The 12,411-nt window shown below is 37.5% G+C and overlaps 2 protein-coding genes across 2 annotated transcripts; one reads left to right on the forward strand and one right to left on the reverse strand.

The window, feature by feature from the left end:
- Positions 852-3,209, forward strand: LOC109830285 (photosystem I reaction center subunit N, chloroplastic). Its single transcript, XM_020397503.1, has 3 exons — positions 852-1,227; positions 1,978-2,103; positions 3,015-3,209. The coding sequence occupies exons 1-3, from the start codon at positions 940-942 to the stop codon at positions 3,102-3,104; spliced, it is 504 nt and encodes a 167-aa protein (XP_020253092.1). The 5' UTR covers positions 852-939; the 3' UTR covers positions 3,105-3,209.
- Positions 3,146-7,518, reverse strand: LOC109830284 (probable polygalacturonase). The gene is given in 6 exon segments (XM_020397502.1): positions 3,146-4,096; positions 4,098-4,152; positions 4,773-4,843; positions 4,928-5,102; positions 6,258-6,378; positions 6,988-7,518. Coding segments are annotated over 6 exon segments (1,395 nt in total). The 5' UTR covers positions 7,417-7,518; the 3' UTR covers positions 3,146-3,552.

Below are 12,411 nucleotides of genomic sequence, written 5' to 3' on the forward strand. Positions count from 1 at the left end.
GTTTCTAATATTGTTTACTTGACTGAAACTTGTGTTGGAAACATCAGATTTAGAATTCTGAGAGATCATTCAAGAGGAGATTAGAGAGGATGTACAGAGTACAGACCATGGCTTGGTAGCTTTTTTATATTTATAAGAAAAATTGCAAAAATTTTGGGTTCTCATTTCTTTCATCGATCTTAGTTCACTTGAAATAAATCCAACTTATGGATCATTTCTAAAACAGGGAGGTATCTGGATTATTTGCTATTCAGAGCAAAATATACATAATTTGTATACAGCTGTAAACTGCATATGGAAGGATCTGGAATAGAGCAAAATGGCCTTTGGGATATACCTCTGTGAATTCTGGCAACGGAATGTGTTTATTACCTAGCCATTTTGTTTTGAATGTGCTATTTTGAGGGGTTAATTGTGCAAAGACCCTATGCACTATCGTCCAATGCGGGGTCCGTGTAGTTCTGTTGGTGCTTGGTGCAGTTAGACCTCAAGTGTTTTGACTCTTTTACCCTCAGAGAAGTACAATTATTTTTTGACAAATAGACTTCTTGAGGTTAAAGAGTGACAAAAAAAATCATTCAGGAGCTATCCGCACCAATAAAACTACAGGAGGTCTATCCCCCAGTTGGGCAATATTATAGGGTAACTAACGCTATTTTGAGTCGACCAGTATTTTTCAGTGAATAGAATCCATAGCTTGTGTTCCATATAACATTTCTGACCACATTAAGACCCCACAACTTTCTTTTCTGAGTACACCAACCACATATTAAGATTGTGATGCTTAAAGATTTCTGCAGCCTACCAATAGGAAGGGCCTGAGCAAATCTCATCTTATCCATAATCTCACTTGTGTCAGCCACAAACCCTTCTATTTTCTCCATCTTCACATTCACAATCAAAAAGCACACTCCTGCAAACAGTGATCATACTGAAAAAATGGCTGCCATGAACTCAAGTGTGTTGGCCTGCAACTATGTGATCTCAGGTGCTTCTGAATCAAGCAAGAAGCTTTTATCGATGCCAGCGAGTGCATCGATGACTGTTTCCCATCAAAGAGTAGTGCGATCTGTTAGAGCTCAGGGATGTGAATCAGAGGAGAGGAGTGAAGGAAGGAGAGCTGCTCTTTTAGGACTTGCTGGTGTGCTTTTCACTAGTGCAGTCACTGCTTCCTCTGCCAATGCTGGTGTCTTTGATGAGTATCTTGAGAAGAGCAAAGCTAACAAGGTTGGTTGTTCCACCATTTGTGGTTCAATGATTACAAATTATTATAACTTTTTTATTGCTAAACTTGTTTGTTAATGTCCCTCTCGCTGCACCAGAACTCAAAAATTTGAGGATTATAGTTTTATAATCTCACATGTTTCCGTAAGTTGAGCGCCCTTTTAATTGTAAAAAACTTGAACTTACACCAAGGTATCTTCTTTATTAAAATTGTCTTAAATTTGTGGCTAGTTTGGATTGCTCTAAAACTATATCAAAGTACCTTTCACTAACCAAAACTCTGATTTGTCTTAAACCTATAACCAATAGAATTTGAAGCTAGATTTCTTTGATATCATATCAAAGTCCCTTTCACCACAGCAAAACTCCAAAATTTGAGGGGTATAGTTTTATGTTCTAGCATGTTTTTATTGATTAAGCATACGTTGCTCCGTGTATGTGGAGTGTAACCCTTTTTATGAGTCGAAAACGTGAGCTCATGTGCATGTATTGTTTTATATGGATGTCATAAGTACGTGATCAATATCAATTGAACCTGAACTGCTTTGATACCATGTCAAAGTCCCCTTCACCAGCACCAAAACTTGTAAGTTGTAAGGCGGGTAATGTTTATACTCTCTAACAGCGATCCCAGCAAAAGTTCCACAAATGTGAATTCGTAGCCTGCCTGAGTTCATTGATTCAATCTGGTTAAATAACATGGATCGCTAACCAGAGAGTTAGCAACAAAATAACAATATTTTTTGGGTGCAGGAGTTGAACGACAAGAAAAGGTTGGCCACTAGTGGTGCAAACTTTGCACGTGCATTCACCGTGGAATTTGGCACTTGCAAGTTCCCTTACAACTTCACCGGATGCCAAGATTTGGCCAAACAAAAGGTTTTTCCATTGATCCCTCATCTTAAACTATGCTATTTTCTCCAAGATTTTTCTTAATATTTTTCATTCAAAACTCTTCAACGCATCAATCCAAGTTAGCTTCTCATTCGTTCAGTCAACTGTAACAAGTATCATTTTTTAATACATCCCACTAATGTTTTGTATAAAGAAAATGACATTATTAGCTATGCATCTAGAGAGCATATGAAATCTAAATAAAATATGGAGTGATTGTTTCACAACATGCAAATGTCACGGGCGCCTTGTTAAAGAGCGGCCTGTGACACAAACATCCTCATAAATTCACGGATTATATCATGTTAGCTAATCCTGACAAGCATTGGATGTATTAATTAGTTTTGCATTGTATTTGACTCATTTGCTGTAGGTTATCAATAGCTATCTAAAAGCACATGATCAACAGCTCATGAAATAGATCTCACATATAATGAATATATATGATTGTGTTATAGCATAACTAATTTTCAAATTTAATAATAAAGAAAAATTTTCATTAGCACTTTTTCAAACCCTAATCCTTAATTGAATTCTCTCTATTGTTTGCACATGTAGTGCCTCCTATATTTCAATGTGCTGCAGAGAAATTTCAAGCTCTCTTGTAGGTATAGATGATTAAGATAACATAAAGATAACTCCATTCAAGTTTTAGAGACTTTAAGTGCTAATAAAAAATTAAGATAAATAAGTGGTTAAGTCCCTACAGTACAGAGGGTGTATCTACAATTAACCGAGTGTATAATCTTCTAGTATACCAAATGGATGCATCATATCACATGGTAATTTATATATGAAAAAGATTACTCATTTCTGTATAATAAGCAGTTCATTTAATGCTTAAAATAGCTTGCAAATGGTTAACCATCGGTTTCTCTTTGTCTGAAATGATGCAGAAAGTGCCATTTATCAGTGATGACTTGGAGATAGAGTGTGAAGGCAAAGAAAAATACAAGTGTGGATCCAATGTTTTCTGGAAATGGTGAATAATGTAAAATATTGTAGAAGTCAAATCATCAATTTAATCAACAAACTTCTGTATTTCATGGATCTCCGTTCTTTATGTACCATGTTTATCCTTCACTCTCTTATATCATTTTAGAAAATTTTCGAACCGTATTCAACTTTAAACTTACATTCATGAAAAAGCCAACAGAGTAATCAGCAAGACCACTCAAATTTGCAGCTAAAACCAACCTCTGAGTCATGTTCTTCATTTTTATTGTGGAAAAAATTGTGCTGTTACAAAATTGTACATTCTCTCTCTGATACAAAAAAAGCAAAACGTAGACACTCATTTTCAATGTAAATAATGAACATAACCTTTCTGTACATGCTAACGTTTCTCTATATTTCACCTTATCTATCAAAAAATTGTAAAAAAGATCATCCAAGTAAATAAGGCTAAAACATTCCTCCGCCCAAAATTGTGTCCTAAGACTGTAAACACTTAGAAGAAGAAGATTCGTTACTCCTAAGATGTAAGCATGGCAAAGGAAAAACATCATAAGCTTCTCCTTCAACATACTCACATTGCCAATCACCATGAGATTTTACCTTCCCCAAGCTTATATTTCTCAAACAAACTCCTCCAAAAACACTGCCTTTGATTCCTTGAAGAACTGGTGCCTTACCTATATCAACACCGACAACATTGCTTATACTTATGCCATAAATCCTAGGAAATGCATTTCGATCCCATACATTGTCAGGGTGATCATCAGCTCCCCTACTGAATCTTATAGGTATTTTTACCCTATCCATTTTAATACCTGTTACTGTGATATTCGTTATGTACCCTCCTCTTCCTATGTCAGTTTTTACTCGAACTCCAGCAGCTGAATTCCAAATGTGCATGTCTTCGACGAGAATGTTTGATATGCCACCAGACATTTCGCTTCCAATTCCGATACCTGAGCATGTTGGAGTTGTGCCTGAAACCCTGCGGACGATGATGTTTGAGCTGGGTCGACCCATGGAGATCATCTCCACTCTCAATGTAGCAGTCTTCGATACAGACATTTGTGCTCGAGTCTGAGAAGTTTATTGGAAAAGTTAAAACAAATTTTACCTTTGTAAATTATTAAACGGAGATTGGTTTATTCCTCTACGTTCTTGGCTAGTGGATTGTTGACATGACAAACATCTAAGCTATTTGTTATGATTTTGGTATGTTGACATATGTTGATCATTAAGGTTGTAGTGGTCTAAATGTGTGTCACATCAGTCAGACACCAGCCAAGAGTATGAAGGGACTCACCAACTCTTGTTTCTAGAATTTTTTTTTTTATTTTTGATAAAATTTTCTAATTTTGATTAATTGAATTGTCTTATAATCGATGTGAGTTAAAATTAGTTATGACAGTGTTCAAGCAGTTGGAATATTGCAGATTGAATTTGTAGTTGGGCACAAATCCTTTTATATGACATAGCTATCATTTCTTACTTATTGTACAATTTACTTTAGGAAATTGAACACGTAAATATATGTTTCTTGAGCTAAATCATCATCTAATATGATTCAAAATAGCATGGTTTTCAAGTGAAATCACCACAAGCCAAAACCAGAGTTAAATCATAATAAAAGGGTGTTTGACAAGAAAAAAAGATCAAGAAGAAACAACTAATGCTAGATACGCTCATTCATTAATTACCTGGATCGATGCCATCAGTATTTGGAGCATTAAGAGGAGCCAAAACTGTAACATTCTTTATCACCACATTACTGCAAGATTTAACAAGATATCATCAACATAAGTACAAACAAGGAGATTAATTATCCTAATGAGAGATTAAGACGAGTTTTTACGTGCAGTAGACGGGGTGCACCGTCCAAAACGGCGAGTTTCGAAAGGTGACATTGGTGATGAGAATGTTGCTTGAGTTCACCAGTTCAAGAAGATGGCCTCTTGTATGTTGCAGAGTTCTATTCCACCACAATTCCCACCACATTTTGCCTTGCCCATCAATACTCCCATTTTGTCCTGTAACCAATGGAAGTTCGTAACATTAAACTTACCCTATTATTCATAGAATTTTCTCTTTGAGGGAAATAAGGACCTCATATTATCAATGATGAAGTAGGAAATTCTTACATGACATTATCTTGATACTGAGAGATATACTAGATAACTCAGTGCAGTTATTTTTATTTTTTTTGGAATTTCAAAAGTCTAAAAACATGTTGTCATCTTTCATCTAATTATTTTTCATATAGAAAACCTAACTGTAACCAGTTTTGTTATGTCACAAGTAAGATTTTACAAAAGGGTAAATTACACTAAACCTCCAAGAACTTTCAGTGTTTTGCAGTAAACCCCCAATACTTTCAAAATTACACTAAACCCTCAACAACTCAGCGTTTTGCAGGAAACCCCTTGTGAAACCCGCAACAACTTTCAAAAACACAGTGTAATAGCTTTTGTAGAAAACCCCAAAAGTTAACACCGTTACATCTGACATAGCACGTGCAACTCAAGTGACTTAAAAAGACCAAAATACCACTCAAATTATTAAAAATTCTTTTATGATCTTTTTATATTTTCAACCCTAAAAATAAAAATCTCTCATCTTTTGTCATTCGTTCTCCTCTAGCTTGGGCCCAGGTTGGGGGTCCGAACCTTGCTTGTTTTTCTTTGTTTGCTGAATCTGTCCTTCAAATACATTTTGATGTTGTTGTTTTTTTTTTGTTCTAATTTATGTGGATTATTTGCAAAATGCGAAAACTTCCCGGATGTTTTTATACAATTCCAGAAGTTATTGGGGTTTTTAGTATAATTTTGAAACCTATTAGGTGTTTATTGCAAAATGTTGAAAGTTCTTTGGGGGCTTAGTGCGAGTTCAAAGGTCATCTGGGATTTACCGCAAAATGCTGAAAGTTCTCGAGGGTTTAGTCCAATTTACCCTTTACAAAACAAGTAGAAAAAAAAAATTATTCCACTAGTCAATAGAAGCATCTTTTATTGACTAGTATTTTAATAGTAGTAACACTTGCCATGTACGTCACCGACCACTCTAGATTGTTCCTGTTCTATGTTTCAATAATGTTTTTTCTTTAACTGTGCTAAAAATTCTGAGCTATAAGATTCCTCCAGTACCAAATAAATCAAAAATAATATATATATATAACAATCTTTTACCTGTAATGATAACATTTTTGAGGTCATTGCCGTGGATGAGGCTAATGTGTCGTCCTCCCAATCTCTCCCGTCCACGTCCGTAGGATGGCAACCCCTCTACCACGGGCCACTCTTCTGGCTCCTTCCAGACATCAAATAAAACTGACATAAATTTCAACGTCATCTTCGCTAAAAGAAAGAAAGAAAAAAATGTACCAAAGTATTTTTTTTTCTTTATATTTGTCATTTTAGCGACCGGGTTGAGATGTTCACTATTTACTAAGGAAAATAAATGCATAAAATCTAGAGGATAAGATGTTCTTCAATGACCGGGAACAAGATGTCCAAGAAATTTATTAAATGGAGAAAATAATTGTGGAGCATACATAAATACTAAAGATAAGAAGAAGGCTTAAAAGAAAAGAAAATAACGTACAATGTAATGTTGTACTCCATTAACGAAAAAAATGTGTGTACTTCTTAAATATTGGATTCATCTACCTATTAGACTAAAATTCTAAAGTTATGGTGAAGATCTATAATTTTATATGAATTTTAACATGAACTTGAGTTACCATCTTAAATTTAGTTCATCGAATCGTTACATTAAAACTCTAAAGTTATAGTGAATATCAATGATTATAATTTTATATTAGTTTTAATAGTACTACGTTGGACAACAAAGATTGTCCACCTTTCTAAATGTTTATTTTGGAAAAAAGAAAAAAAAGGCATTGAAATGGAAAATTACCTCCGAGCCCAAAATAACAGCCCCCTCCTCCAGAAACAAGGTGAAATTACTGGTCAAATTAAAACTCCCGGTCAGCCACCTACCCGCCGGCACCTTCAACTGGGCCCCACCGTTCCCCGCCAGCTCCCCGGCCCGGCCCATAGCCTTTCGGAACGCCTCCGTGTTCTTCGTCCTCCCGTCTCCGACGCCGCCAAACTCCTTGATCGAGAACTCCACCGCCCTCTCTGGCCCCGGCTCAAAAAAGCCCACGCAGGTTTTGGGCCGGCCCGGTTGAATCTGCTGGCGACCGGCGATGCCTGTCTGGAGGCAGGCGAGGCCGAGGAGGGCGAGGAGTAAGAGGCCCGTCATGGCCCACGTGGGCCTTGAGTGGGCCCGGCGGATATTGGAGGTGAGAGAAAGAAGCCATGGGTGTTTCTCTGAGAAGTTCATTGGGGGATGATGGATGATGGTGGGAGCGAGGAGCGCGTGACCCGTTAAGTTCGGTGAATTTTTATGGAAAGTTCCGCCGCTCTTCACGCGATGCTGTCCAAATCCGTATCCGAATCCGAATTCAATTCAGAGTGTTTGGCTGTTATGACGTGATACTACGGAATGTATTTTATTACAATGGTTTATTTATGTATGTACCCTTCGGTCTCGTTTGGTACGCGTGAATGTGGTGGAATAGAATGATCATTCTCACTTCTCATTCTTTCCTATCAAACACATCCTTTTTTTTTTGAAATTGGAATGCACAATCCAACTTCTCATCAATTCTCACTTTTATGTGGGAATGTGCATTCCCAATGAAATGATAGGGAATGAGCATTCCCACTTAAATGAGAATCAATAAAATATACAATTTTAAAATACGTCCATTCCCACTTCATTTTATAAATTACATCCAAACGTGAGAATGAGAATGACTATTCCATTCTCACATTAATTTCATTTCATTCCTTCTTCCATTCCATTCTCATTTGAGTCCATTCCCGCGTACCAAACGAAGCGTTCAAGTCTATGGTTCTTAAAGTTGAAACTTAAAAAAAAAATCTTTAATTGATAATGTGATTCAAAAATCATATCTAATTAACTAGTTCCACAGTTGAGCTTAATTTTGTTAGATATGTAAGAAAATCTAGATATCGAAAATTACTACTCTACCTCGTGTTATACCGTCATGAATCCGAAATTAGAAAAAAGAGACGGAGAGGGGGATGAGGCTTGCGACCAACGACCTGCCCTCTTTCCTCTTGTTGACTCTTAATTTTGTCATGCCTGGGAGAGAAAGACTAATTAGTGTATATATGAGGGAGAGCTTAGTTTTTGAAGCTTATAAAACTATGCTTGCTTTTACAATGAGAACTTAAATTTTATAAACTTTATGGATAAAAAGGGTCAAACCTAACTTATTTGGACGGGCTTATAAATTAGTTTTTCAAAAGTTACAAACCTTATTCAAAATGTTTCTAGACATATAGATATGGATAAACTAGTTTAAAAATTACTTTGACAAAAAAAATGAAAGAAAGAAATAAAAAGAAAAGCTCCTCGAAACACCCCTTAGTGTTTGTGGTAATTTAGTATATTTCAAAAAAAAAAAACCAGAATGTCAGTAATAAATATATATATTCTTTAATAGGGAAATTAATGAATAGCTTGAAGATGCATCAATTATAGGTTGAATTGAAACATATGAAGGTTTGGAGCGTAGATTTTTGGAGCATGGAGATCAAAAATCCGATCTCAATTTCGTAGAAAATCTCAACTGGGCTTTTAGGGTTGGGCCAGTTTTTGGCGTAGAATGGATAGGCTGGGTAATTTTGTTCGCAAGAGGTTTGGCTTTGGCTAGTGTTTGACCAATTTTGGCAAAAGATGACAAGGGCATGGATTATCTCTTGGACTCTATTAAGGAGTTTTGGACCAGACAAATTAGAAAATGAGATGAAGGTTTGAAAAATGAGATTTAGATGTCAATCCTTACTTAACCCAAGTCCTAAAAATCTTGACCGTGAACCACTTGGACAGATTTAGGGGGTCAGAGAAAAACAATCCAAATTGACTCTGCAATGGATTTTTGTTTTTCTGATGTTCTGTTAGGTCGACCGCGGTGTCAAGTGCGGTCGACCGTTACTCAGGTTTGGGCCTGGGCTTCGTTTCCTATTTTGATTTGGTTTGTGTTTTGATATATATTGAAACACGATTTTTAGGGTTGCTTTAAGGCAAAAAGAAGAGAGTTTTTGAGCAGTGTGATTGAGAGATTTGGTGAGAGATTTGAGAGCTTTGTTTGAGAAATTAATTTATGAGTTTTGAGTGAATTTGTAATCTCTATTTGTACTCTCTCTCTTTAATAGTAAAATCCATCCCCTCCTTGCCCCGTGGACGTAGTACAACTTGCCGAACCACGTAAAATTTGTTTGTCTTGCTGTGGTGATTATGTTTTACTTATTGTTTGTGATCTATCTCGTTCTTGTTCGTGCTCTTTCGTGTGTTTCGAGTTCCGCTATGCACAACAAGTGGTATCAGAGCTTCGGGTTTAGCATGGGCTCGTTTGGAGGATTCTCTAAAGGATTCTTATTTGAAGAGTTAGATCATCAACATGGGTGAAGCAAGCACATCAGGATCATCCCTTTCAAAGGCGATACAAAGTCTGAGCATTAATAACACAAAGATTGATGTTCTGAAGTTCAATGACAAGTTTAATTTTAGTTTGTGGAGGTGCTAGGTGATGGATGCGTTGGATACTTAGAATTTGGAGGAGACTCTTGAATTACAAGAGAAACCTGAAGACATGAAGGACAATGTTTGGAAGAAGTTAAACAGTAGAGCATGTGTGGTTATTCGGTTATGCTTGATACCGAATTCAATTTATGATGTGATGAACAAGACGTTGGCGAAGAGATTATGGGAAACACTCAATGAGAAGTATCTTACGAAGAGAATTAAGAATCAGCTTCACTTAAAGAAGAGATTTTACCAATTCAAGATGAAGAGGAGAGTTTCCATTAGAGAGCATGTCAATAACTTCACGAAGTTGCTTTTGGATATGGCCAATGTGGACATCATAGTTGAGGATGAAGACAATACGATGTTGATATTGTGTTTGTTGTCGGAGGATGATTATGGTACCTTTGTTCTCACTATGATCAATGAAAGAACTACTATTAGCTACACGGAGGTGACCTCAGCATTGGTGAACTATGAGTTGAGAAAGAGTGATGTCGAACCCTCCGAGAAGGCATCAGGAGATGCATTAGCAGTTCGAGATCGTAGTCCAAACCGCCACTAATTCAACCACTCAAAATAAAAAAATAGAGGTGGCCATAAGAGTATTGGTAGAAATCAATGTGCCCTTTGTAAAGAAGAGGTGATAGACCCTAGAGGGGGTTGATTAGGGTCTTATGTTAATCTAATCTGATTTTATGCCAATTAAAACTAATTCAAACTATTCTTTTTGCAAGATAGATATACAATATGTTATAAGCAAGAATAAGCAATATGAGCAAATGAATATATCCTAGCAATGAGATATACTATGAAATATATGCAAGGATATAGAAACTAACACAAGGGTGAAATAAACAATCTACAAATGTGATAGGGAAATTTACGATGGCGACAAGAATGTAATGAATACTAAGCACAAATAAAACGCCAAAGCAAACTCAAACACAAGCAAATAATCACGGAGTTCGGACCTTCCGTCCTACGTCTTCGCTCCCTACTCCCGGGGAGAAATCCACTATCACAATCCGGTTTGAAAGTCGAAACTTCTACACACTCGGTTTTCTAGCTAACCGAAAACTCTACAACTCACACTCTTGCAAACCCCCCATCTACGCACCACATCACAAGTGTTGGACCCATAGTTGCTCGTCCCTTCACCTCAAAGTGCTCTCGGTTACACCTCTCTAGCCCATCGCCGCACCGGTTCGCTCCAACCGCACGTCCACTCCTCTTGCGCCCACCGGCATCCCCCCTCTCCACGCAGCTCCACACTACCCTCCTCCAGGGTGTACAAGGTGTATTACCACGAACAGACTCGATCTCACAACGATTAAGCACCCCAATACAAAGGAATGCACTTGATTCTCTATATATGGCATGAGAACACATCACTACAAAGCGCTCACACCCCTCACATCCTCTAAACCCACAACTCCTCCACTAACCCAGACACTATCACTATGTATGAAAATATACATCAAAGCCCTTCAAGCTGGGTGCTGTGTAGTAAAAAATGATGTGTTAAAATCAAATCTAAACCTCAAATAGCAATCATTTAGCCAATAATAAGATGATGAAAATCAATAATAATACTCTGCTAGAGAAAAGTTAGAAAACCTTCTCATAAACACATAAATGACGAGCAATGAGAAGATACTGGAAGATGTGAACTCGCTCAACAGGATGATGTCTAAACTCCCTCCTTTGTAACTAGCAAACCCCAAAAGACAAACTACAACCAAACTCTAAACTCTTTTTAAAACACTGTTTAAAACATTTCTTGCGGATTGGGTTTGAGAACTGCAGAGTCAATGCCGTATTTTATAGCCCTCCCCAAAAAAACCTCACGCCGCAAGAACCCGCCAACCACACAAAGTACAAAAACGCCCACGAAATCAGACAATCATGAAATTCCTTGTCACCAAATTATGACCGATTGGGCGATCGGTGCGCTCGACGCGTGGCCGCAAAATTCAGTGGGTCGACCCGTGGAAAGATCATTAAAACTGAGCACAACAAACATAACAGGCTCACGGCCTCGGATCCCGACACCGAAGACCATACCGCACGGCGCCTCCGCACCGTGAGAACTTACCAGCACTGCGAACTGCGGTCCGACCGCACCACGGTTCCGGACCCGGTTGAAAGTTTCTATCTGACTATCTTTAGCCGGAAAAAACAATCATAGGCGACACCCCGCCCGCGCACAGGCCCGGTCCGACCGTTGGCCGGACGGGCCATGTCGACACGCGGTGAACCTGCATATACTGAAAATTTTAGGTTTTGAAAATAGTTTGCTGATTTTAACAATCCCTGTTCTCTACCACAAAATATTCAAATACATTCATCCACCAAAATTGTGAAACTTTGGAAACTGCATCTCGTAGACACTCCATCGATAATACAACCGACACCATGCCTATAAAAACCCTAGTTTTCTAAAAGAACTTACCCAACAATGAGAAATGCTTATGCATTCTTCCGGCAAACTAGTCTAAAACCACGAAAATGTCAAATATCCATGAATTTTGACACTTAGTGGCTAAAACCACCTCACGCTGTTTTAGAAACTTATACACAACATCCTCCCGTAGACTAAAGTAAAAATCATGTATATGCAATTATTAATTAAGTCCCAAACTCAAGATATACATACTTTTTACAAATACAATAGACAAATGAAACATCATGAGTATGGATATATAGACAAATATATGT

This window comes from Asparagus officinalis, chromosome 2 (genome assembly GCF_001876935.1).
Source record: "Asparagus officinalis chromosome 2, Aspof.V1, whole genome shotgun sequence".
NCBI lineage: Eukaryota > Viridiplantae > Streptophyta > Magnoliopsida > Asparagales > Asparagaceae > Asparagus > Asparagus officinalis.